The 25832-nt window shown below is 57.4% G+C and overlaps 1 protein-coding gene across 2 annotated transcripts; it reads left to right on the top strand.

Annotated features, from left to right (window-relative positions):
• Nucleotides 1-451: 451 nt before the first annotated feature.
• Nucleotides 452-25627, top strand: PCSK7 (proprotein convertase subtilisin/kexin type 7). Of its 2 annotated transcripts, XM_002708370.5 has the most exons (17): nucleotides 452-587; nucleotides 1896-2015; nucleotides 2430-2909; nucleotides 4595-4729; nucleotides 5594-5759; nucleotides 6815-6905; nucleotides 7621-7675; nucleotides 8123-8261; nucleotides 8915-9015; nucleotides 11195-11362; nucleotides 11766-11873; nucleotides 12246-12348; nucleotides 22334-22490; nucleotides 22972-23066; nucleotides 23838-23931; nucleotides 24099-24216; nucleotides 24448-25627. In XM_002708370.5, exons 3-17 carry the CDS (start codon nucleotides 2442-2444, stop codon nucleotides 24778-24780), a joined length of 2331 nt encoding a protein of 776 aa, XP_002708416.1. In that variant the 5' UTR covers nucleotides 452-587; nucleotides 1896-2015; nucleotides 2430-2441; the 3' UTR covers nucleotides 24781-25627. The 2 variants fall into 2 exon arrangements, with proteins under 2 accessions (XP_002708416.1, XP_008259068.1); XM_008260846.4 differs by lacking the exons at nucleotides 22972-23066; nucleotides 23838-23931.
• The last annotated feature ends 205 nt before the right edge of the window (nucleotides 25628-25832 follow it).

Genomic DNA, 25832 nt, shown 5'->3' with positions numbered 1-25832 from the left:
CCGCCGGAGCGCCGCGCCGCCCCCGACGGCGCCCTCTGGCGGCGAGAGCCGGCACCGCCCGGGGCGCGGGGATGCTGCGGTAAGACCCCAGAGGTACGCGTGGTCTCGCCCGAGGCGCTGAGAGGACGGGAGATGCGGGCGCCAAGAAAGCAGGCGACCCGTGGTGGAGGCAGCAGCCGCTGCGGGGAAGTAATAGGGACAGTCAGGGCCACGGCATCAGAGGGAGCAGAGCCATGAGGTGCTTTTTAAAGATCGGAACCGAGATGCCCTCTCCAGTGGACGCCATGCAAAAGAAGCCGCCTCTGGAGAGGGACCCTGTTGAAGATGCCCCCGAGGACTCGGGACGCGGGAGTCCCGGGAGCGGGGCCCGCCCACCCCGCCCGGCCTGCACCCGCGGAGGCCGCGGCGGGAGCCGGCCCGAGCGCCGGGGGCGCGGGCCCGGGGTCGCGGGCGGGCCGGCGGCACCGGCCGCGGATTGGCTGCGGCGCCGGGCGGAAGTGATGCGGCTGTCACCGACTCCTCCGGCTCCCGGGAAGCCGCGAGTTTCCGCGGGGAGGCGGCGGCAGCAGCTGCGGCCGGGCAGGCGGGTGAGTTGGGCACCAGTGGGGCCGCACCGTGGCGGTCGGCGGGGCAGAGGCCGGGGGAGGTCAGGGGGCCGGGCCCCGGGGTCTCCGGTTCCCAGGCGGGGAGGGAGGGGTCGCCGGGGCCGGGGGATCCGGCCCCTCGGAGCAAGGTGTGGCCGCGAGGAGGACCGTGGCTTGGGAGCAGACTCCTGAACCCGGGGCCGCCCGCAGTCTCCTCCGCCGGCCCTGGCCGCCGGGGGCTGGGAAGACAGGCCTGTGGTGGAGGGAGGCTCGGCTCCGCTTTTGGAAGGCACTGGAAGTTCTTTTCCCAGAGGCCCGGCTGGGCCCCCGGCAGACAGGAAGGGCTCGAGTTTCCCCTTCTTCCGGAAATGTGCGGTGGGATGCGGTGAGGCGCACGCCGGCTGTCCAAGGCCGGCTTCTGCAGAAGGGGTAGGGGACCCCCGAGCAGCTCGGCGCCGTGGAGGCTGCCCCGGGGTGGGAGAGGGGCTGTGACTTGAGAGGGGCTATGCCCGAGAACCTAAGGAGCAGCGCGATGCGGAGTGGAGAGTTTTGGAGGGAAATGTTAGGTGTACATTCTCTGTTCCCAGGAAGCCGCGGGTTAAGGGCCCTTTTCTGGGGTGCTTTGAGTGGGATCCGTTTGGGTGTGTGTGAGGACCGAACCCTGCCCAGGGCGGACTCGTATCCAGAGCTAGCCACCCATGGGGCACACGCGTGCCACCTGTGTCCCCACGCCTGGGTGCCCGTTCTAATTCGGCGTGTGTGTGTGTGTGTGTGTGTGTGTGTGTCTTGGAGCGCTCCTAAGACGAATTCCCTGGTTCTTTTGAACCCGGCAATGGGAGCCCAGGTTTGGAGCCTCACTTGCGAACTGGTTGCTGAGCTGGTCCCGGTCTTTTCTCCCAGTGCCTGCTTGCCCCGTGCATCTGTTCAGTTTCATTGTCTCTCTCTGGCTTTTCCCTGCTCACCCTCCTCCTGCCCACTTTTCCGTCCCCTGTGTCCCTTGGAGATGCACAGTCAGGACGCTAGGCGACAGCTGGACTTCCGGAAAGCGTGCCGGCTGTGGTTAAGTCCTCTGCCGATGAACAGATAAATAGGACAGCAAGTAGAGCCTCTAGGTTTGGTGCTGCCTCCGCCTTCCCGTACCAGTGCTGTTCCAGTCTGCGACCTGTGTGAGATCCTTGGAAGTGCTCCCTGATGGTCATTAGCCAGTGTCCTTGGTCGCTGCTCCTGACGTTCATGGCCAGCCTCTGCTTTTGAAGTTCAGTGGTTCGCCACTGAGTTTGGTGGGACCCTCTCTGTTCTTGGGGCCCGCAGGTCTGCAGCCTGTGCTGAGTCAGCACTACTCACAAGGTGAGCGATGCCTGATACGCATTTGCACAACATGAGTGTGCCGTGGTCAGCCAGCCCAGGAGCTCAACCTCACCCAGAGTGCAGGTAGGGAGGGGGCCCCGGGGTGGGGAGTCAGCCCTGAGAGCAGCTGGGGGAAGACCCATGAGCCCCGTAAATGAGGCATGGGGTCTCTTCTAAAGAACTGTCATGATGGCACCCCTGGTTTTGGGGGTGACCCGTGCTCTGAGGTCAGGAGTGCTGTCCCTGCAGGGGGAAGAGCAGCCTGGTACCTGCCCATCTGGTGTAGGGGTGTGGGAGGGCACCCGCGGGGGTTAGTCCAGGCCTAGCTCCCCAGGGGCTTAGCCCTATACAGGGAACAGAAAGGGAGGACCAGCTGATGAATAATTTAAAAGGCACAGAGTGGAGGTTTCCAGGGGTGCACATTGGCACTGGGCGCCTCTCTCGGATCCTGCAGCCCAGCTCCCCTATGTCTTTCCTGTCCTTTCTCTTTGTCTGCAGCCTGCCGCTCTGATGCCGAAGGGGAGGCGGGGAGTGCCACACTTGGATGCCCGCCTGGGCTTGCCCACCTGCCTCTGGCTGGAGTTCGCCGGGCTCTTCTTACTGGTCCCCTGGGTCATGGGCCTGGCAGGGGCAGGTGGGCCTGAGGCCCAGCATCCAGGGGGGCTAAGCTGGGCTGTGCACTTGCACAGCCGGGCCGATGAGAGGGAGGAGAAGACCCTGGAACAGCGGGCAGACGCCCTGGCGCAGGCAGCAGGCCTCGTGAATACCGGACGCATCGGGGAGCTCCATGGGCACTACCTCTTTGTCCAGCCCGCCGGGCACGGGCAGGCCGTGGAGGTGGAGGCCGTCCGGCAGCGGGCAGAGGCTGCACTGGCCGGCCACGAAGATGTGCGCTGGCACTCAGAGCAGAGGCTGCTAAAGCGGACCAAGCGCAGTGTCCACTTCAACGACCCCAAGTACCCCCAGCAGTGGCACCTGGTGAGTCCAGACCCGCGGTTTCCAGGGGAAAGTTTTTTCTGGGCCACTTCTCCGGAGGCGGGGCTTCTGGCTGTGTCCCTGTCCCATTGCCCCCACCGCTCCCCTGAAGGAGCGCATCTGCAGGCGTGGCTGCTGGGGTTCGCCCTCAGCCCCTGCCGTCCCTGTACACCCGGCCCTCGTGTAGGCAAGTTCCACGATCGCAGATTCAATCCACCACAGATAGAAGTTTTTTGGGGGGAGAACCGTGTCTGTACTGAACGCATACAGGGGTCTTCGGAAGTTTGTAGAAAATGTGCATCTTGAAAACTGCATGGATTTCCAAATTCTGTATAGCAAGATGAACCTTTAAAAAAATGATTTATTTAAAAGACACATAGAAAGAGAGAAAGAAGTCTTCCATCCCTTGGTTCACTCCCCAAATTGTTTCAGCGGCTGGAGGCTGAAGCCAGGAGCCAGGAGCTCCATCCAGGTCTCCCGCATTGTGGCAGGGGCCCAGATGTTTGGACCATCTTTCCCTGCTGTCCCAGGGAACTTGATGGGAGCAAAGGAGCTGGGACTTAAACTGGCACTCTGATATGGGATGCCGGCCTCTGAAGCAGCAGCTTAACCTGTCATGCCACACCACCAGCCCCTAGAGATAGCTGGATTTTTTTTTAAAGATCTATTTAATGTATTTGAAAGAGTGACAGAGAGAGGGAGAGACAGAAAGAAAAAGATTTTCTGTCTGCTGGCTCACTCCCCAAATGGCCGCAATGGTCAGGACTGGGCCAGGCCAAAGCCAAGAGCCTGAACTCCCGTGGGGTCTCCCACAGGAGTGGCAGGGACCTGAGCACTTGGGCCATCGTCTGCTGCTTTCCCAGGCATCATTAAAGATGGAGCAGAAGCAAAGCAGACAGGATTCACACAGGTGCCCCAGTAAGGGGTTGCCAGCATCAGTGCCCACAGCACTGGGCCCTACACACACCTTTTAATGCCACTTTCCATAAACTTTCCAAAAGGATCCTGGCACAGGCAGTTTTTCCTTGTCATCATTTCCTAAGCAATGCAGTTTACAACGGTCATTTACCCTGTCCCAGAAGGGTGTGTTAGAAGACTATAAATGGATTCTATGGAAATAAGTGGCCTTTTGTGTGAGGGGTTTGTGCGCCCACGGGGAGCAAGGCAGCTCTAGAAACCTGAGCACTGTGGCCAAGCCGCCAGGCCCACGTTCCCTCTGCAGGTGCCTTGCGGCAAGCCGTTCCTGCCTTCTGCTAAACCTTTCTCAGTTTCTCCATCTGTAAAAGGGATTGTAACGTCCCTACCTCATAGAGTCATCGTTAGGATCAGTGAGCTTACATGCCCTTACACGCTGTTCTCTTCGTGATAACGAGTGACGCTGTTCTCTTCGTGATAACGAGTGACGCTTTTCTCTTAGTGATAACGAGTGACGTCAGTGGCACGATGATTCTGCTGTGCAGCCTTTTGGCCTAGCCACCCTTGCAGCCTGAGGCAATGGAGACCAAGGCGATAGCAAAGCTCCCCCATACCCCTCTTTGTCCCCACCCAGACCCGTGGGCCTGCAAGCTCTGTCCGCCTCTTTGGTGGAGAGTGGGGTCGGGGGGGGAGAGGGGCTGCCGGCTGTAATTCTGCCTCTCTCTGGGCCACCTGTGTGTCGCTGCACTCCCGCCTTGCCGTCTCCTCTACAGAATAACCGGCGGAGCCCCGGCAGGGACATCAACGTGACGGGTGTGTGGGAACGCAATGTAACTGGGCGAGGGGTGACAGTCGTGGTGGTGGATGACGGAGTGGAGCACACCGTCCAGGACATTGCGCCCAACTACGTAAGTGCCCAGAACAGCTGGCCCCACCCACATCCTACTTCCTGACGTGGCCACACTCGGCCCCTCCCAAGGCTTGGGGGGAGGGCTGGACTCCCTCTCCCCCAGCCAGCATTCGCAGCAGGTGGCTCCCAGGCTAAGAGGTCCTTCCTGCTTCCTGTTGTTCCTCCCCGGGGAATGAGGAGTGGCCCCTGCCAGCAGCTTCCCTCCTGGCAGAAGTTCTGAGTACCTGCCTTCGCTCTAAAGCTCGGCCGTGGGCAGCCCTAACTGGTTTATTTATTTATTTGAATCTGAGAGTTATACAAAGAGAAAGAGAATCAGAGAGAGAGAGAGAGAGGTCTTCCATCCGCTGGTTCACTCCCCAGATGGCTGCAATGGCCAGAGCTGAACTGATCCAAAGCCAGGAGCCAGGAGTGTCTTCCAGGTCTCCGACATGGGTGCAGGGGCCCAAGGACTTGGGCCATCTTCCACTGCTTTCCCAGGCCATGGCAGAGAGCTGGATTGGAAGTGGAGCAGCCGGGACTTGAACCGGCGCCCACATAGGATGCCAGCACTGCAGGCGGCGGCTTTACCCATTACGCCACAGCATCGGTCCCCTAATTCACTTTCATCTGGGATTACCAAGCCGTGGGGCCATCTCCTGGGCACATTTCTATTTCAGGCAAGAGAGAAGCTGGCTGTGGCACTTCTGTGTTTCACCTCTGCATTCTGTGACTTTGTCTTTATGGCCCATGTGGTTTGCAGAGACGTGGGCCCACTGCCCCAGCTTGGAATCCCCGACTCCCACTTCTTGTTTCTCCCTGAGCTCCAGGACCTAACCCCTAGGACCAGTGAGTGACCCTATGTCACCCCTCCCCAATATTTCAGAGCCCAGAGGGTAGCTACGACCTCAACTCCAATGACCCCGACCCCATGCCCCACCCAGACGTGGAGAATGGCAACCACCATGGCACGCGGTGTGCGGGAGAGATCGCTGCGGTGCCCAACAACAGCTTCTGTGCAGTGGGCGTGGCGTACGGCAGCCGCATAGCAGGTGACTAGCACTTCCTCCTGAAACGCCTCCTTCCCACCCTTGACACACACACTAAAGCAAAGTGCAGCTTATGCCAGACGGCACAGATCGAAGGACAGGGCGGGTCATTGATTGGCTTCAGTGCAGGGGTGTTTCCAACAGGCCCCGGTGTTTAAGGCAAACAAACATGGAATTGCTGGTGATGTGGGCCGGAAGTCCCGTGCCCCACAGCTCCGCTTTTCTGATCATGGTTATGTCACAGCTCCTTGCACTTGGCTCCGCTATGCTTGCATTGCCCTCATCCACAAGCTGCTTCCTCGGATTCTTCATGCCCCAGCTCTGCAGCCTTCAGTCCTGCTGTCATGGTTGCCCTCTGTTCTTCCACAGAGCTGAGCAGCCCTGCCCACCTCCTGCCCACCTCCCCGTCTGCCCCTGAGATGGATCTGTGTCCCTTTGTGTCCCAGCCCTAGTCCGTTGGGGCACAGGTCCAGGAATGAATGGAGTTGCCCTCGGTGTTTCCTAGTAAGCGCTTAGGAACCCTTCAGGCCAAATCGGCTGACTGTATTTCTCCTACACTCCAGCAGAGGGCAGTATCCCCCTGAAAATGAGACTAGAAGGCTCTAGCAACCTCCAGGGTCCAAGACCCTGTGAAAATGCTCCATTTGGCCCTACACAGTCACAGGGATGTGACCCGACCCGTTTTAGAGGACGAAATCTGGCATTCACAGGAGGAGGTGTGGTAATGGTGCCATTTATGGAGCTCCTTTTGTGTGTCAAGGACAGCACTAGATGTTTTAGATGGGATCATGGGTGGAGATAAGAGGGGAATTCTGCCTTAGGCTAGCCTGTGACTCTCCACCAGACCTCATGATCATTAAAGCGCAAGTTCCAGTGTTTGTTAGGTTAAGATGTATTTGCAGACAAGTTACGCATGTACGTGGCATAAAAATTGAAGAAGTAGAGGAGCCCACTGGGAAGAGTCGGCCTCCCGCATGTGGCTTCACCACCCTGTCCCCCTGTGGCCTGCTGCTTGTAGACCAGCATCACTGAGGGGCTGCGGTGACCCCCATGCCTAGGTATCCGGGTGCTGGACGGACCGCTCACAGACAGCATGGAGGCGGTGGCGTTCAACAAGCACTACCAGATCAATGACATCTACAGCTGCAGGTGAGGGGCACCAGGCTGGCTCGGGCAGGGCCCAGCAGGGGTCTGCTGGTTGGGTTCAGGTCATCCATTATCCTCATTGATACACATCCCCAGGCTTCAGCCCCTGGCACCCCAGTAGTCAGGTTGTCACGTGGGAGGAAGTGGGCTTTCCTCTCCAACCACAGGGGGCCGAATGTGCAGTGCCAGCCCCCACTGCCTGAACGCGTGCACCTGCAGCTTGAGGTACAGCTGTGCTGGGCTGGACACAGCGGCAGGGATGGCCCTGTTCCTGTACCGCCCTTAAACCCATCACGTTGTCCCCAAGGTGTGCTTCCACTTAGAGAAAGAATAGCGAGCTCCCCAGCTCAGGAACCAAGAACTCATCAAAATTGAAAACATCCTTGTCAAGCCTGGCGGTAGACGCCCAGAGCAGGGGAGGCGGGACCCTGGTCCTCTGCCCCGCTCTTTGCTGTCTCCTGGTCCCCGAGACATGGGAAGTGACTTCTCGGGCAGGATCGGGCAGTCCTAACCGGGGACCTTTCCAAGGAAAACCATGGCCTTTTCCACTCTGGAGAAGGACTGGCCCCTTGAATACCTTGTCTTAAAATCGTGCAGTCCTGAACTGGAGCCCTTGGGAGAAGAGGAAGAGCTCCAGGGGCAGGCGAGCTGAGACTGGGAGACTCTGGGTGCACAGCTCCGCCTGGCTCTGGCCTCATCACTGGGCTTTTCTCTACAGCTGGGGACCAGACGACGATGGGAAGACAGTCGACGGCCCCCACCAACTTGGAAAGGTAGGTGGGGGCCGGCAAAGGCTCTCGGAGCCCAGGGCACCCTCCCCGGTCAGCACCACCGCAGCTACTACAAGCTGGACTCGCATCCCTCGCCGCAGTACAGGATGCGCGCCTCCCAGCCCACCTGCTTCCTTTCGGGAAGACTACACCTGACCTGGGGCCGTGGGGCAGGGGCGCCGGCTCTCGGAGAGAGATGGGGCAGCTTTGCGGCTATTTCCCTTGGAGCTTGTGCTTGGCGCCCTTGCCACTCATCTGATAAGCGAATGCATCCATGAGATGTTCAGCTCCCTCTCCACCTGCGTCTGCCTTTAAGTCTCCTTCCCCCACGCCCAGAGCCCTTCCGGCCTTTTGTCGCTTGCTTTCCAGTGAGGGAGGAGAGGGTGACTGGCCTGGTAATAGCCACCTCTCCTGAGCTGCTCGGCTGAGAGCCTGACTCTTGCTACCCAGGCTGCCTTGCAACACGGGGTGATGGCTGGTCGCCAGGGCTTTGGGAGCATCTTTGTGGTAGCCAGCGGCAACGGGGGCCAGCACAACGACAACTGCAACTATGACGGCTACGCCAACTCCATCTACACCGTCACCATAGGTAGGGCCCGGGGTTCGGGGCCGTGGGAGGGTTGTGTGTGTCCTGTTCAGCTCCAGTCTCTCTGCGCATGTGAGCGTGATCATCTCTTCTTCTGAGATGGAACTAGCCCAGCTCCCTGGAGTCCCGCCCATCTGCCTCCATCCCACCTGCAACTGGCTAGGCCTCTGCTCTGGCCTCTCTGCCGTGGGCCACACACCTCCTGCCCGAAGCCTCCCGTGATTCCCATTCACCTAAATCCAGTGCCCTGTGCTTACCTGTGCCCCCAGTCCCAGCATTCGCCACCTGGCTCTGCACTTCCTGCCTGGCTTTAGGCTGCCTGACCTTAGGCTGCCTGACCGTCTGTTTCCTCCTGTGGCCTTTGCATCTGGCCCTGGTGCCTGGTGCAGTGCGTGACTCCCGGTGGATGCTTGCTAAAGGAAGAGGCCTAGCAGTCAGGAGCCCCTGGGTGGACCTGGAGGCTGTCTCAGGCACAGGGTACCTTCTGCCGCGTGAGGCTGCCAGTTCAGATGAGGGCCGAGGGCACGCCGGGGCACTTGAGCCACACGGATCCTTTTTATTAAACTCAAGCCAGCCCCCAGGGTGACCGTGACGCCCCCAGGCCCTCCACGGGGCCAGCTCCTCCCCACGCTCTCACTTGCCCTCCTCCCTGCCAGGTGCGGTGGACGAGGAGGGGCGGATGCCCTTCTACGCAGAGGAGTGTGCCTCCATGCTGGCGGTCACCTTCAGCGGAGGGGACAAGATGCTGCGCAGCATTGTGAGTCCTCCCGGCCCCTCCCGTCGCGGGACTTTCCTCTCCTCGCTGCTCGCCGCCCCCTTAACATGCTTTATGACACGTTGGGTGTCGCATCTTCGCAATGTCTTCCTTTGGTAGAACTTGGACTCTGGCTAAGCTGTGGGCTTAAAAAGATCATTCCACTGCTCTTCGGTCCTTACGTAAATACTCTGAATTCCATCCTGTGCATCCTCAGTGGAGCCAGCGGCTGTCTTTAGGGGGTGGGCGGGACAAGGAGTTAGAGGAACTTCTCATGTCAGCCGAGAGGACCTTTTCCACGCAGCTATAATTGGAGCCACGGCAAGCAGACTGGAGCAGGGGAGGGCGGTCTCCAGCCTCTGGCACCCATCTGAAGAGCTCAGGGCCCCGGCCGGGTTTGGCTCCCTCCCAGCAGGTTTAAGCCAGGTCTCCCAGAGCTCCTATGGGGCTAAGCAACTCCAGACAAGAGCTGGGCTCCAGCCAGCGGGTGTCAGATTTCTCCAGTGGCTGGGCTGGGAGGTCTCTCTTGAGACCACTGGGAATTCGGCTGCTTTGTCTTCCTGCTGGGTTAAGAAGTTTGTTTTCCAAAACATGGAATTTTGTTGTGCCAATGAGTGACTTACAGTGAACACAGTGTCCTGAGGCCCCAGCCGGTTGACCCCTGCTCCCTGCCCTCCTGGAACGCACTGAAGTGAACAGGCAGGGGAGGCTTTGCTCTGCATGCTGGGGTCTGTGCGCCTGAGGCCGGGCTGCATTAAGAAGGGCAGGGACCCCTGAGCCCCTCACCCCCAGCAGAACTCTGAGAGCCCAGCTCACCCCTGCCCAGGCAGGGGCCTAAGGAGGTGCCATAACAGAGCTGTCACTCTTGATCCGTGGCACCTGGCTTTTCTCCTTCAAAGTCAGCTCAGATCCTCACCCCCACCCCCCCGCCTTCCATCTGAAGCATAATCTGTCCAGAAATAAAAAGAGAGTTTGTTTAGCCAAGTTCCCATCCTTGGAATGTTCTGGCCCCAGAAAACTGCTGCCAGTTTCTGTGCACTGACCAGGGCAGTGGGTGGAGCTGTCCTTCTGAGGGCAGGGGCTGGGGGCTTCCCTGGGCTTCTCTGGGACTGGGCAGAGCTCCTGCCACCGTGGGTGAATATGTGGGCTTCACAGCTATACACTCGCCTGTCATCGTGAGGCTGTGTCCTCAACAGGAAACAAGCAGTCTGCTTCCCAGCTTGGCACAGGCTTCTCCCTCTCATTGCCACTGCAGCTTGGAAAGTGCTTTTCCCTTTTCTTGTGGGAGCGCGTGGGGTCTGGGAGAAGCTGCAAGTCTGGGCAGCAGCTCTGACAGCCGGAAGGGAAGTAATGAGTACAATGGAGAAGGGGCGGCTCTTGGCAGAAGTCAGCATCCTGGAGTCTGACCCAAAAAAGAATTCTGGAAGAAAGAAATTCTCTGGTCATAGCAGTGGCACCGCGTGCCAAGGATCTGGGTGCAACCGCAGGGAGCGCATTTAGACAGGGACCTCCTCTGCTGGGAAGCTCCGTGGCTGTCGAGGCGTGAAAAGAACCTGGTGCTGGACAGACACCCGGCCCCAACCCCCTCTCCCGCCCCCAGCTCAGAAGCACAGGTAGACCAGGGGGCTCATGAAAACCAACCTGAGGCACCCAGCCCAGAGCAAAGAGGCAGCTTGTCCCATCCAGGTCTGTAGAGCCAGGCAGGCAGGCCATGAAGCTGAACCTGGGGGTATGCAAGGACACAGCCCCCTCCCTGGGAACACACTGCCAGGGTTTGCCCTCGTCACTCAGCTGCCAAGTTGCATTTCCTTGCCTGGTGCCGTCACTGTTGTCCCAGCTCCAGCTGGGGCCCAGTAGCTCTCCTGGCTTGGCTTGGTTGTGGGGGTTGCAGGGTTGGGTAGAGAAGTTGGGGTTGGGAGCACAGATAGTAGAGGATCGGGAAACTCAGCTGTGCCGAAGGCCTCCCGCAGGTCTCCGTCTCCCCCTCCCCCTTCGTTTTAGTATCAGTGCCTCCGTCTTCAGAGGGTCGAAGGCCTCTTCGGTCCTGCCCTGCTATTAGGCCCCCCTCTGCTCAGAGTCAGCTCTAACAGAGGAAGGCCCAGCCTGACGGCCTTGTTCTGAGGACCTGGCCTGCACCACCCGCTCTGTGTCACCCTGGAACTAACCACTGCCCACTCCCCAGGTGACCACTGACTGGGACCTTCAGAGGGGCACTGGCTGCACCGAGGGCCACACGGGGACCTCGGCTGCGGCGCCCCTGGCAGCCGGCATGATAGCCTTAATGCTGCAGGTGCGGCCTTGCCTCACGTGGCGGGACGTCCAGCACATCATCGTCTTCACAGCCACCCAGGTAGGACACCGGCAGTAGACCGCAGAGTCCAGGGAGCAGGGGGTTCAGGTGGTCAATGCCCCAAATGCCGGGCACCTGCTCCCTTTCAGAGCTGCATGTGTAAAGGGCAGGGATCCCACAGAGACCCCAAGCCTAAGCTCACTTGACCTAAACTCTGCGGTGGTCATTTTGCTGGCAGAAGAGAGCTCTGGCCAGGTACCTGCACTCGAGCTACTGCCTCCTGACCGCTCTCTAGAGGCCAGCCCTGGCTGGTGACATGGTTCTTTGACCCGTTGTCCTAGCTTTCCTCGGGGAATCCATTCGCCGTAGCCTCAGTGGGAGAATCTGGGCTGGGTCATCAGCTGGGTGAGGTTGAATTCCCACTGGCGAGGCCTGAGACTAACAGGGACCTCTGTCCTTTCAGTATGAAGATCGCCATGCAGACTGGGTCACCAACGAGGCAGGGTTCAGCCACAGCCACCAGCATGGTTTCGGCCTGCTCAATGCCTGGAGACTTGTTAATGCAGCCAAGGTGACCGGGGACAGCAGGCAGGGTCCCTGTGTGGAGTGACTGAGGGAGGGGGCCAGATGCTTGGAACACTGCCTGGCACACCAGCAGTGCTTAATAAATGCATTCGTGTCGTTGATTCGACCCCATTTACCCTCATCCCCGCCGACCTACAACTGGCAAAGCAGGCTCAGTGCTGCCGGTGAAGCTTCCATACTGGGGGCAGAGAGTGAGCGGGGGACAGCTGGGACAGGTGGTGCATCGTGGGGCAGGTGCTCCGTCGCAGGCCACCAGCAGGAGTCTCGGGATGGAGAGGAAGTGATCAGGACAGGAGACGCCGACAGAGACGTGGCTGGAGGAGCGCCGGTGGTTGTGACCCTGCCTCTCCTCTCCTAGGTCTGGACCTCTGTCCCCTACTTAGCTTCCTACGTCAGCCCTGTGATAAAGGAAAACAAGGCCATCCCGCAGACGCCCAGTGCCCTGGAGGTCCTGTGGAATGGTACGTCCGCAGCACGAGGGGGTTAATCCACAGTCCAGCTGGGGTGGGAAGAGGGAAAGTTACACTCGCCCTCCCTGCCGCCTTCCACCCCTTCCTGGAGGAGCTGAGCTCCGGCCAAACCTGTGCAGTTTGCTTTGACCATTTTAGGACATGTTGCTGCTTCTGAGTTGGCTGGCCCCCGGCTGCTAAACAAGACCTTTCTCCCGAGTTACTAGTAGCAGGAGGAGCTGCTGAGCAACCAGCTAGCGAGGCGGCGGGAGGAGTGGGTTTGGGACTCAGGACACGGGCAGCAGCTGAAAGCCCTCCTGCCACTTCCATGCCAGGTCTAGCCGGGCAACTCCACCCGGCCCAGCGTCTTTGGGAAGTAAAGGAACCCCTTCCTTGGGTTCTCAGGCTTGTCTAGTGTGGGGTGGGGCAGAGCAGTGCACAGCGTTCCTGTCCTCTGTGTCCACCCCGCCTCCACGGCACCCTGGGTCGCCAGGACTGTCTGCAGGGGTGAGAAGTGTCTCTTGTGCTAACAGGGAAGCTGGGTGGGATGCCACGCCTGTGCCAGAGGCCTCTGCGTGCTTCCCAGAAGTCTCCCTACCACTGCCTCCTCTGCCTCCTTAGAGGAATTTTTTTTTCTTTTACCCTTGAGAAGTTTTGACAAGCAGAGTCATTCACTACTTTTTATGAAGGTTGAAAAATCTCACGCATGGTGTCCAAACCAGAGCTCTGTCCTCACTCGTCCTGCCCTCCTGGGGAGTGACCGGACTGGAGCCGTGGCAGGAGGAGCGATGGCCAGAGGCAGGGACTGAGAGAGGAGGGCAGCTTCCTCCTGGGGAGGTTTGCAGAGAAGGGTTGGCTTGTCCGTCTCCCTCAGGGCACCCAGCCCTTGCCCGGGTGCCCTCCACGTGGAAGGAGCCCTACGGGCCCAGTCCTTGTGTTTGCCCTAAAAGGAAAGCTGTCTTGGAAAGGGCATAAAGCAGCAGCCAAGGCAGAGAAGGTCAGTTACATTCTAGAATGCGGTTCAGTTGGAGCCCCTGTACTCATGTACCACGGAGGTAAAATGCCTTTCAACTTTGACCTCTGACACAGGCTGTTTCCTGTTGACTTTGAGCCCTTGGGTTCTTCCCGGCTCTGTCATCCTCTGCTTCCCAGTACCCAGGGACAGTTGCCTCAGGATGTCTGGCGAACCTCCCTAGCTGTTGAGGCATCTGGCACCTGCTGTGTGTCAGGAGAAAGCAAGAGGAAGAAGGACCATCTGTCCTGGGCAGAGGAGAGCACATGGGGCCAGGGCAGGGTCAGGCTGGCGAGATCAGGGGAAGAGTCCTGGAGCTTGGTTGGCGGAGCCCCTCGTCTCCCTGGGGAGCAGCAAGCAGGACGGCTCCTAATTTCAGAGGCCAGCAAAACTGTCCTCTGCCCTCTTACCACCATTCCCCGTGAGCAGACGGGACAGAAGGTATAAGCTTATGGGCTCACCTGCAGAGGGAGGGCAGTAAGCCCAGTCAGTAGCGCTGAGCACCTGGGTCCCAGACTGGAAGCCTTGTCCCCTCCAGCTAAGATCTGGAGCTCCAGTGTCTGGGGCTGCAAAGTGAGCTTCCCAGAGGGCAGTGAGGCTGAGCATCCCCCTGATAGAAGAGGAGGTGACACCCTCGAAGACCGCAGGGCTGCAGTGTCTACACAGGGGACTTTCCGCCCTCTTGGAAGTGTTCCCTGTCTGTGCCACTCAGTCAGGGGGTGCTGGCATTTCAGCCTACTGGACATTGTTTTCTAAGATTTATTTATTTTTTTGAAAGGCAGCGTGCTAGGGGTGAGGGGTGGAGAAAGAGAGATATCTTCCATTCTCTGGTTTACTTCCCAAATGCTCACAACAGCCAGGGTTAGGCTTGGCCAAAGCTAGGATCTAAAAATTCCATCCCAGTCTCCCACATGGGTGGCAGGAACCCAAGCACTTAAGCCATTACTGCTGTCTCTCTCTCTCTCTCTCTCTTTTTTTTTTTTTTTTTTGACAGAGTGGACAGTGAGAGAGAGAGACAGAGAGAAAGGTCTTCCTTTGCCGTTGGTTCACCCTCCAATGGCCGCTGCAGCCGGTGCACCGTGCTGATCCGATGGCAGGAGCCAGGTACTTCTCCTGGTCTCCCATGGGGTGCAGGGCCCAAGCACTTGGGCCATCCTTCACTGCACTCCCTGGCCACAGCAGAGAGCTGGCCTGGAAGAGGGGCAACTGGGACAGAATCCAGCGCCCCGACCGGGACTAGAACCCGGTGTGCTGGTGCCGCAAGGTGGAGGATTAGCCTAGTGAGCCACGGCGCTGGCCACTGCTGTCTTCTAAGGTGCACATCAGCAGGAAGCTGGTTGGAAGCACAGCACCCAGACCGGAACTGGCACTCTGACACGGGGTGCAGGTGTCCCAATCAGCGGCTAATCCACTGCACCATGGTGCCCGCCCAACTGCTACTGGACATTTACAATATGGCTAGTGTTTGGGGCCGGTGCTGTGGCAGAGTGGGTAAGCGGTCACCTGCAGTGCTGGCATCCCATGTGGGCGCTGGTTCAAGTCCCGGCTGCTCCACTTCCGATCCAGCTCTCTGCTATGGCCTGGGAAAGCAGTAGAAGATGGCCCAAGTCCTTGGGCCCCTGCACCCACGTGGGAGACCTGGAGGAAGCTCCTGGCTCCTGGCTTTGGATTGGCATAGCTCCGGCCGTTGTGGCCAATTGGGGAGTGAACCAGCATGGATGGAAGACCTCCTTCTCTGTCTCTCCTTCTCTCTGTGTAACTCTGACTTTCAAATAAATAAATAAATCTTTAAAAATAAATAAATAACTAAAATGAGGCTAGTGTGACCTTACCCATAATGAGTTTAAATCTAAACACCCACATTGGCCAGTGACTGCCATGCAGAGCAGCAACCTGAAGACAGGTTTGTGCTTCTCCACACCAACAGGAGCTGTGTGGAAACAAGCGTGGGCCACTTGGTCCCTGTGGATCCCACTGTGGGTCTGGAGTCTCTGCCAGGGGGTGGGAGGGCGTCACGCACAAGGGAGTGTGTGTGTGTGCAGAGTGCCGAGCGCCTACTCGCACCTGCCTTTTCGTGCTTGCGTGCAGTTGGAGTGAACTCACCTCTGCCTGCACAGTGAGGCCTGTTCTTCACCGCTCGGCGTCTGCCCCCTTCACCCCACTCCCTCCCTCCCTGCTGACTCCTCCTCCTGCCTGCAAATGCAACCCCTGCCAGCCTCCAGCCAGCAGCCTTGCCAGATGCACGAGCTAAAAAGCAGCAGCTTGCTGTTGCCAGGGCCGAGCACCTGCCTCCCTCGCTGTGCCCTTTTCCTGGGGCTGGCTGGGGGTTCATCACTCTTACCCTTCTTGTTCCTCTGCCCCTGAAGAGGCCTGTCTGCAGCTCGCTCCTCGCCAGGCTCCTGGGACCTCCTTTGTCCACAGCACTCTGCTGGCTTCTCTCCCCAACATGCTCCTTTCCCTTGGGCATCTCCCAAGCTTCACTCCGGACTTTCTTCCCTCCCCTGACACTTGCCCCCCAGCAGTGCTGCTGTGTTGATGACTTCAGTTCCCATCTCACCACAGATGCTTCCTTGTTCTACACCCTTGTTCTTTTGTTGTCATTAAGATTTATTTATTATTTATTTGAAAGAGTTACAGAGATGGAGGGAGAGGAGAGAGAAGGAGAGAAAATGAATGAATATTTTCCATCTGCTCATTCACTCCCCAGATGGCCACAACGGCCAGGGCTGGCTGAGCCAGGTCAAAGCCAAGAGCCCCGAGTTTCCTCTGAGTCTCCCATGTGGGTGCAGAGGCCCAGCACTTGGGCCATTCTCTGCTACTTTCCCAGGTGCATTAGCAGGGAGCTGGATCAGAAGTGGAGCAGCCAGGTCTCTAACTGGTGCCCATATGGGACACCAGCTGTGCAGGCAGCAGCTCAACCTACGCCACAATGCCAGCTCCTACACTCTTATTCTGATCCTGCACCAGTGAGAGGGTAGAGGTTGTCATGGTGTCTGCAGGTTAAGGTCAAACACAGCCCTGGCATCTTTGGGGACTGAGAGTTAAAAAAGACCCCAGTTTAACCAGAGGCTAAATAGTAAGTTGAGGATCATCACATCAGCTAAGACCTCAGTGTTTTGAAGGTGCCCAGCTCTGTCCTAAGTACTAGTTTACCGAATACGAGCCGAAATAATTCTGGGGCTCTCTCAAGCGTTGCCACGCACATCGCCATCCACATCAGTGTGGAAATGGGTACAGCGTGCCACTATCTACATGGCTAGCAGAGATAAGCGCTTCTTGTTGTATTTATTTGAGAGCAGAAAGAGAGCTCCCATTCACTGGTTCACTCCCTAAATGCCCACAATGGCCAGGACGGGGATGGGCTGAAGTCAGGAGCCAGGAACTCATAATCCAATTCTCCCACGTGAGTGGCAGGAACTCGATTATTTGAGCCATCACTGCTGCCCCTAGAGTCTGCACTGGCAGGAAGCTAGAATCAGGAGTGGAGCCAGGGCTTGAACCCATATATTCCTTTTTTATTTATTTATTTATTTTTTTAAGATTTCTCTATTTGAAAGGCAGAGTTACAGAGGGGCAGTGGCAGAGACAGAAAGGTCTTCCATCTGCTGGTTCATTCCCCAGATGGCCGCAGTGGCCGGAGCTGTGCTGATCTGAAGCCAGGAGCCTGGAGCTTCTTCCGGGTCTCCCACGTGGATGCAGGGGCCCAAGCCTGTGGGCCGTCTTCCACTGCTTTCCTAGGCCGTAGCAGAGAGCTGGAGCAGAACTGTCGCAGCGTACTGGAGATGTGTGGTTAGAGCTGGGAAATGAACCCCTGCCTCTATCTCTGCTCTTCCCCAAACCTCACCAAAGAAAGAGTGAAGGAATAAAAACGAGATGAGCACAAGGACAAAGAATGAGAGAGGAGGCCATGGCAATCAGAGATTTCATCGCATTCTTGGAAGGTGGGAAAGGAATAGAAATGTGAGCAGGGCCGAGAAAACTGCAGACCGAGTACCTGCCGGGGACGGCGCAGACACAGCCCACCCGGGCCGCTCAGACGCCGTGCGTGCGCTGCAGAAGATGGGGGCGAGGTGGGCGGCCACGTCAGGGCCCCAACTGGGCAGGGAGGGAGGCACCAGCTGGACAGAAGCTGGGAGTTCCTCCCCGCCAGCCAGCCGCTGGTATCCCAAAGCCCCAGTGGCCAGGAGGCTGGAAGAGCCCTCTCCAGAGAAATGGGTCCCCTCCTCGGCAGACGACAGTGCCACGCTCCATGGGGCTGCTCCCGTGAGAGACCCAGGGCCAGCCAGGGAAACCCACGCTGAAGTGAGAACAGCTCCGTGCAGTTAGCACTTCCCACCTGCTTTTGAAGATAACAGAACACTGACCATTTCGGGGAAAGCCCTCCAAGATTCTTGTGGGGGAATGAGAAAGTTATTTTCAAGCAGTAAGACACACCCAGCCTGACTATTAACTGTGTGGGAAGGTAGAATGAGGACGCTTTCAGACCTGCAAGGTCGTCCTCAGGATCCATTTGTCTGGAAACTACTCGAAGATGTGCTGCTCTGTAGTGAAAGGCAAAAAAGCAGAAGAGGTAGGAAGAGGGTCTGACATTGTGGTGCAGCAGGTTAAGACCTCCTACTCTATCTACCTCACTGATGTCCCGTATCAGAGTGCCAGCTGGGAGCCTGGCAGCTCCACTTCAATCCAGCACCCTGCTAATGCACCTGGGAAATCAGCAGAGGATGGCCCATGTGTTTGGGCCTCTGCACCCATGTGGGAGACCTGGATGGGGTTCCTGGCTCCTAGCTTTGACCTGGCCCAGTTCTGGATGTTGGGGCCTTTTAGGGAGTGAACCAGTGGATGGAAGATGTCCCTGAACCAGTGGATGGAAGATGTCCCTTTCTCTCTCTAGCTCTTGCTTTCGCTCAGCCTTTCAAAGAAATAAATCTTGGGGGGAGGGAGGAAGTACAAAGCGGGGAGGGGTCAGAACCCAGAACCCAGGTAGGAAGTGAAGAAAGGTCCCGGTGCAGGAGCTGCGCAGCAGATGGGACTGGGACAGAAGGCTCTAGAGGGCTTCTCTGAGAGCAGGTGGCGTTAGGGGAACCCTGACCTCTTCACTTAGAAGAAAAGGGAAGAAGCTATGTGAAGAAGTTAATATGGTTTATTTGGGAAGAATTAGTGATGGGGCATGAAATTGAAATAAACCAAAAACCAGGGAGATGATGAAACCTCAGAGGGGAGAGCAGCAGACTGTTCAGGAAGTGAAGCAGTGCTGCGTGCTGCTTGGCTCAATTCAGTGTAACGCGGATCAGGTCCCCGCGAGGTGAGCCAGGCGCAGACCTGTCTGGACACTGATGTACTGATGTGGTGTTGCGAGGCCGTGAGGCGGGCTGGCCGGGAGCTGTGAGCACGTTGTGCCAAATCCTCGTCTGCCACGGTCGAAAACTGATGAAAGACGTCTCAAATTGATAACCCCTAAAATAGCTGTCCTGGTGGGTCCCTGAAGAAAGTATTAGGACGTGTTTGCTTCCAGAGTGGATCACAGACAGGAGGGGCTGAGGAGGGAATGGTCCTGTTTCCTGATGAGCACACAGCTTTGTTTAAAGCCACACACAGAACACTGTTCTGATAGAAAGAAGATGCCAGGGATGACTGCGAGAGTATCCACAGTGGGCACAGACCGCTTCCTCGAGGTCTGCCTAGGAGGGATGAGAAATAGCTAATGCTTATAGACTAATTTAAGCATTTTACATATATCAGCTGAGTTAATCCTAGCAACTCCATGAATTGGGTACCGTTACTCTATTTTACAAATAAGGAAACTGTCTCAACTCTCACAGCTAATAAATGGCAGAGCTGGGATTTTAATCCAGGCTGGTTGGCTCTAGAGGCGGGGTAAGGAAGGGAGGAGTTGCGTTTGTCTTCCAGTTGTGATAGGAGAGTTGTAAGCAAGAAGGCGGATCCTTCGGTTGATCTGGCGTTTGGCTTTTGCCCAACATTGCTGTGAAAGGACAAGACAGTGCTGGAGAGGGAGCCACGAGGCCTTAGCTGGTCAGGAACAGAGGCTGGGGAGGCAGCCAGAGGGAGGGTGTTTTCAGAAAGAGGGAGACAGGTGGAACTGAGCACAGAACACGCAAGCACATGTGCGGGGCGACTTCAGAATATCCATGGGGAATGGGAGTAAAATATGTTTATTTTGGTGCAGAAACTCTTTGAAATCCACACAATTGTGCCATATTGCAATTATCCACGAACTTTTTGAAGATCTCTTGCACGGATGGATTTCAGACATTTTTGCACTAAAACTTTAAAATTTAGTTACTTACCTGAAAGGCAAAGATACAAAGAGAGAGAAACAAAACAGAGATCTCCCACATACCAGTTTACTCCCCCTAATGCCTGTAACAGCTCCAGGCCAAAGCCAGGAGCCAGGAACTCGATCCTGGTCTCCCGTGTGGGAGGCCGGGACCCACTGCCTCCCAGGTTACCCGTCAGCAGGAGGCTGGAATGGAGAACAGAGCTGGGACTTGAATCTAGGCACGGCAACATGGTGCCTATGACGTCACTGCCACACCAAACACCTGCCCCCAGAAAAAACTTCAGTTCCATTTTCCTAGGAACGTTTTGGAGTCCCCTCATACATACAGAGCTCTGAATTCATGGACATTCACCAGCATGTTAGCAGGAATTGTTGAGTATTTTCTTGTTTTTACTTTTGCTCATCTACTTTTCTCATGTATCTTCAATCAGTCTGCATCTCGTGTATAATAAGACCCACCATGGAAGTTTCTAAACACCCATAAGTAACTCAGCCCCAGCTAATGACGAGGTCCAGGCTGTGGTCACAGATATGGGTGGCTGACATGGATGGAGAAAGGATTTTGAAGTCGAGGTGAAGAAGTGTGCAGTTAGAACACTGGGTAGGTGGGCCTCCAAAATGCTGGTATTGCAGTGGAGAAGGGGAGGTGGCACTCTCCAGTGACTAGTGAGGGAGAGCACAGAGGTGGGGAAGGACAGGAAGCGGTGTCGTAGCCTGTGAGCCTTCCTCCAGGCCCCGTCATCCGCAGGTGCGCCAGCTCACCCCTAGAGTGATCCGGCCTCTGCCAACTGTTTCTTTCCTTCCCAGGGCACTGTGTTTTTAACTGTGTGCTTGCTCGTTGGTCTATCCTAGCTCTCGTTTGCCTATTTAAAGTTTGTAAAGCGCTTCCTTTGCTATGTCCTCTTCCTCCTACCTCTGAGTGCCTCTCTGAGGTCTTTCGTCTATAAAGTGAAAGTAGTGCTCTCTGCTCTGTATATTAAATTAATGGAAGAATAAAAAAGGGTGTTGTAGAAAGATTTATTTCTCAGGATGGGCATTTGGTGCTGTGGTTAGGTACCGCTTGGGACACCCACATCCCACATCAAGCACCTGGTTTTGAGTTCTGGTGTGCACCCTGGAGGGCAGCAGGTGATGAATAGTTAGGTCTCTGCCCACCCACACGACCGTGTGGGAGGTTCATACTGAGTTCTGAGCTCCTGGCTTTGGCTTGACCTAGCCTCAGCTGTTGTGGGCATTTGGGGAAAGAACCAGTAAATGGAAGACATCTCTCTCCAACTCTGCATTTCAAATAAAATGAAAATAAGTAAAAAAAAAATTTTTTCAAAAAGATTTATTTCTCATTGCAACCTAATTTCTTAATAGTCCCCAGTTGAGTCTTCCACTTCATCAGTTTTGTGTTCAATTTTTTCATTTTGAAATACTCACAGATTCACAGGAGGTTGCAAAGAAAAGTCCCACGCACCTTTCTCCTGACATTAATGTCTTGGGAGTTGTAGTGCCATATCGAAACTAAGGAATTGGCGTTGGTGCGATCCATAGAGCTCATTCTGATTTCAGCAGCTCTGTATACACTGCACGCTTGTGTCTGTGTGTGCAGCTGTAATCGAGTTTCCCACAAGTGTAGTCTTGCGTAACCTCCAGCCACAGGACTCCTGTGTCAGCCCTTCATGCCCACGCCCATTCCTTCCTCTGCCCTGACTCCTGGCAGGCACCGCTGAGCTCCCGTTTGCTACACTGTGTCAGTCCCTGAGCATTGCCAAGGTGGAGCCATGTGGCGTGTGTCCTTTTGAGACTTGGCTTATTTCTTTTTTTTTTTTTAAGATTATTTATTTGAAAGTCAGAGTTACACAGAGAGAGGAGAGGCAGAGAGAAATTGAAGTCTTCCATCCGATGGTGCACTCCTCAATTGGCTGCAACAGCTGGAGCTTCTTCCGGGTCTCCTGTGCGGGTGCAGGGACCCAAGGACTTGGGCCATCCTCTACTGCTTTCCCAGGCCACAGCAGAGAGCTGGATTGGAAGTGGGGCAGCCAGGACTAGAACCAGCGCCCATTTGGGATGCGGTACTTTAGGCCAGGGCGTTAACCCACTGCGCCACAGCACTGGCCCCAGCTTATTTCACTTGGCGTAATTTCCTTAAAGATTATCCACTTCAGTAGGTTTTTTTAGATGAATTTTGTACTGTCTCCCATGCAAGTCTCATCTCTATCTTTGCACATGCCCTTCCCCCTTCTAGAATACCCTCTGCCAACCCTCTGTACCAGTCTGTGTTCATTGCCAGCTGCAGTGGGTGGCTCACCACTCTGTGCCTACACCTATCTCTCTAGGTCTTTTTCCTGCATCAGCCATGAACCTTGTTTCATACCGTGTTCTGCTTGCGGGTAGAAGGCAGGGACCATGCCCGGCTTACATTCTGTTCCCAGCATCTAGGGCAGTGTCTGAAGCATAACTGTTGGGATGAATGAGTGAGTGAAGTCACTCTGTTAGGTAGTCATGTCCTGGCTCCATGTCGTCTTCCCAACTCCACCCTCAACTTGAGAGCAGAATCTGCATTTCATCTCCTAGCCAACACTGGGGCCCGCTGAGATCCCACGTGGGTGTTTGCCGGCCGCTTCGGGAGCAGGTGCCTTTGTGCACGTTGGGGTGAGGTGCGGGCTGGTTTCTCAGCTGCCCAGCCTGACTTCCCACAGTCAGCAGGACGGACCTGGAGATGTCGGGGCTGAAGACACTGGAACACGTGGCAGTCACAGTCTCCATCACTCATCCACGCCGCGGCAGCTTGGAACTGAAACTGTTTTGCCCCAGCGGCATGATGTCCCTTATCGGCGCGCCACGCAGCATGGACTCGTACGTATCCGATCACCCGCGGCCCGCGGCCCTCTGTCCGAGGAGCACCTTTGTAGGTGGTCACCGGCCCAGCCCAGCGGCCGCTGTGCCCTGGCTGTCTTTGGCAGCCATCCATCACCTGCTCGCCTGCTGTGTGCGGTGTGCATGTGCGCACTCGACCTGCGTTTCCTCTCACCTGCGTAAGAACTGCAGACTCTGTCACCTCCGCTCACACAGGCGGGAACGAGTCGCAGAGCCAGGAAGTGCCCGAGAGTAAGGGTGAGCTAGGTCCGGGGGCCTCCCGAGCCCACAGTCTTCCCTGCACCACGTGGACACAGGCCCCTCGTTCCCTGAGGTCTCAGCAGCAGGGACAGCGCCTGAGGACCCTCGTGGCCCCCTCCCAGCTGCCCACAGTGCTTTTCCACGTCTGGCGGATGGGCAGGTGCTGTTTGCAGGAGCAGGGGCAGCACCGCCCACATTTCCTGCTTTGCTCCTTCCCCAGGGACCCCGGTGGCTTCAGTGACTGGACCTTCTCCACTGTGAGATGCTGGGGGGAGCGGGCCAGAGGGGTCTACAGGCTCGTGGTGAGGGATGTAGGTGAGTGCCCTGTGCCCCCCATCACCTGGCCCCTCTGCACCTCACAGTCCCCACACCTCACTTCCCCTTCCACGTGGAAGGCACAGGGTTGCCCTGGCCAGGAGGGTAGGCGCCCCCTGCAGACAATGGGCACTGGTGTCTTAGGCTGTGCATTGATACCACCCTTGTCTTCTTTGGAGAAGTGACTGATCCATTCTTCCTCAGGATAGCAACAAAAATTCCTTGTTGAACCACATTTCAAGTCCTTTCACATATAACCATCCTTCGGCGAGCCCTGGTAGGCAGGTAAGGGCAGGACTGATTGTCGCCGTTCTTTTTGAGAAACTGAAGCCCAGAGGTTTGCAGAGACTTGGCGTAAGGTCGCCGTGTCCATGACACTGCAGCCTCAGGGCCGCTGACCACCTGCAGTTCAGTGAAGAGCCCAGCCTCCCCGCTTCCGTCGAGTTAGGGATTCGCGAGACCAGTGGTTCTCAAACCTGTCTTTAATTTAGCAGAAAGGCCTTTTTTTCACCCAAGCAGAATCCTAGCTGAACCCGAAATCCGGAAGATAAAGACAAATTCCTCTGCCTCCGAGTACAGCCTGTGGCCCTCCCCTTCCCGTCCTGGGGCCCCCCGGGAGGCAGCCTGCAGAAGCCGGGGTGAGCGGGCCGCGCAGCTGCTGCAGCGGACTGTGTAGGCTGAGTGCCTCGGGGTGGCGGTGCGGCCGGGCTCTGCTGTGTGTCACGGCCCACAGAGGGCATGGCTCACGCACTGCCCTGCTTGCCGCCCCAGGAGATGAGTCACTGCACGTCGGCGTCCTCCAGCAGTGGCAGCTGACCCTATATGGCTCTGTGTGGAGTCCGGTAGACATCAGGGACAGACAAAGGTGCGTCCAGCTGCACGTGTCAGGAGAAGGCAGCTCGTGGGGGATGGGCAAGAGGACCCCAGCTGTGCTCCCTGGGCTGGGAAGCCGCCTTGTACGGGTGGGAGTGTGGGTGGAAGGTGGCATGGGAAGCACCGCGTAGGGCATCCTGGTCCCTTCCTGCCACACAGGCTGTTGGAAAGTGCCATGAGTGGGAAGTACCTGCACGACGGCTTCAGCCTGCCCTGCCCCCCCGGGCTGAAAATCCCTGAGGAGGATGGTTACACCATCACCCCTAACACCCTCAAGGTACGCAGACAGGCGCCCTGTGCTGGGAACCTGCTCCTCGGGTGACCAGGGTCCCAGCAGGGGTGTGGCAGCTCCACCCCTCCTCTAGTTGCTGTCTCAGGGGCCATCCTCGCGTGGGGAGTGGGCAGGGATGGCCCGGGGTGGGGGGCTTTCCGGGGTCAACACGGTAGGCTGAGAGAGGCTGTGGGCTTTGGGAAGCAGCCCCTGATAAGGGTGCTTGACTTTGCCCAGACGCTGGTGCTGGTGGGCTGCTTCACCATCTTCTGGACCGTCTACTACATGCTGGAAATGTATCTGAGCCAGAGGAGTGTGGCCGCCAGCTCGGCCTGTGGGCGTGGACCCTGCCACTGGCCCCACCGGAGCCGAAAAGCCAAGGAGGAAGGGACAGAGCTGGAGTCAGTGCCGCTGTGCCACAGCAAGGATCTCGGCGGCGTGGAGACAGAGAGCGGGGGCCCCCCCGCCAGCCCTGGCCTCCTTGTCCCCGACCCGCTGGTCCAGAGCAGCAAGAGTGCACCAGACTGCCCCCCGGACCTGCCGCAGCGGAGGGAGGAGCAGATCTGCTGACCTCGGAGCCTGGCAGGCTCCGCGTGGGACAGGCTCTTCCCCGATGGAGGAGCTGGGAAGCCTGCTCCTGCCTGCCGGGGCTCTGGGAGAGAGGCCTCCGCGGCTTCCTCCGGCTACGCTCAGGGACTGGGGGGGACCTTCCTAAGGTGCCACTGGCAGAGGACTGGTGCCAGAGAGTGGTCTGGCACGCGCCGCAGGTCTCCAGCTCAGTGGGAGCTGCTGGCGAGGTCTCGGACAAGGCGTTGGTGCCCCATTGGGCAGGCCTCCATCCCCGAGTCTCTTGGCAAGGTGATAAGATGCCTGCCGTGGCCAGGAAAGCAACTCAGCAGAGGCATCTCTGGGGTCACTCAGAAAGGGGGTGGGGGACAAGGGGAGATGGGGCAGAGCACCGGACAGACACGCCCCCTGCCTCCCTTCCCTACGCCCCATCAGAAGCCAGCCTAGAACATGGCCTGCCTCCCGCCCCGGCACCCCTCCCCTGCATCTTTCCGAAGGATTGGTACGAGGCTCCCACCCCAAGTGGTGGTGGTGGGGGTGCTGGGACTCAGCTTCCCGGGCCTGTGGTGCCGCCTCTGGGAAGTCGAAGAACAGAGGAGCAGGTGCCACTCTGGGCCGTGACCACCCCGTCTTCCTCTGCAGCCGCTCAGGGAAATGGCCCTCCCCTGGGGCCAGCTGTCCCCTCACGGGCTGGGCCTCTTCCACTGTTGGCCTCGCCCTTCTTCTGAGCTAAACGGTGGATTTGAATTTTCTTTTTTAAATGCTTAAGTTTTGGCTTACTCTTTTCACAGCAACATTTTGTTGAATTTTTTTCCGCGCAGCTTTTCCAAAATAAAAACCTTCCAAACCACCCTGCCCCTCCCTGTCTCCTAACTCCTGTCCACCCCGCCCCCCCATGCCACACGCACAGCTCACGCCTGCTGCCAGGTTGCCCCTCTTTCCCTTCGGTCCCGGAGACTCCCTCTCCTGTTCCCTGACCTGGTTCCTGGGGAGGACTCGGACCCCCCTGAACCCTGGGGCCTGAGGGGTCTTTGGAGCACACTGGCCCAGAGCAG

This window comes from Oryctolagus cuniculus, chromosome 1, assembly GCF_964237555.1.
Source record: "Oryctolagus cuniculus chromosome 1, mOryCun1.1, whole genome shotgun sequence".
Taxonomy (NCBI): Eukaryota; Metazoa; Chordata; class Mammalia; order Lagomorpha; family Leporidae; genus Oryctolagus; species Oryctolagus cuniculus.
Note: the sequence above shows the minus strand (reverse complement) of the source record. Positions and strands in the feature narration are given on the sequence as shown.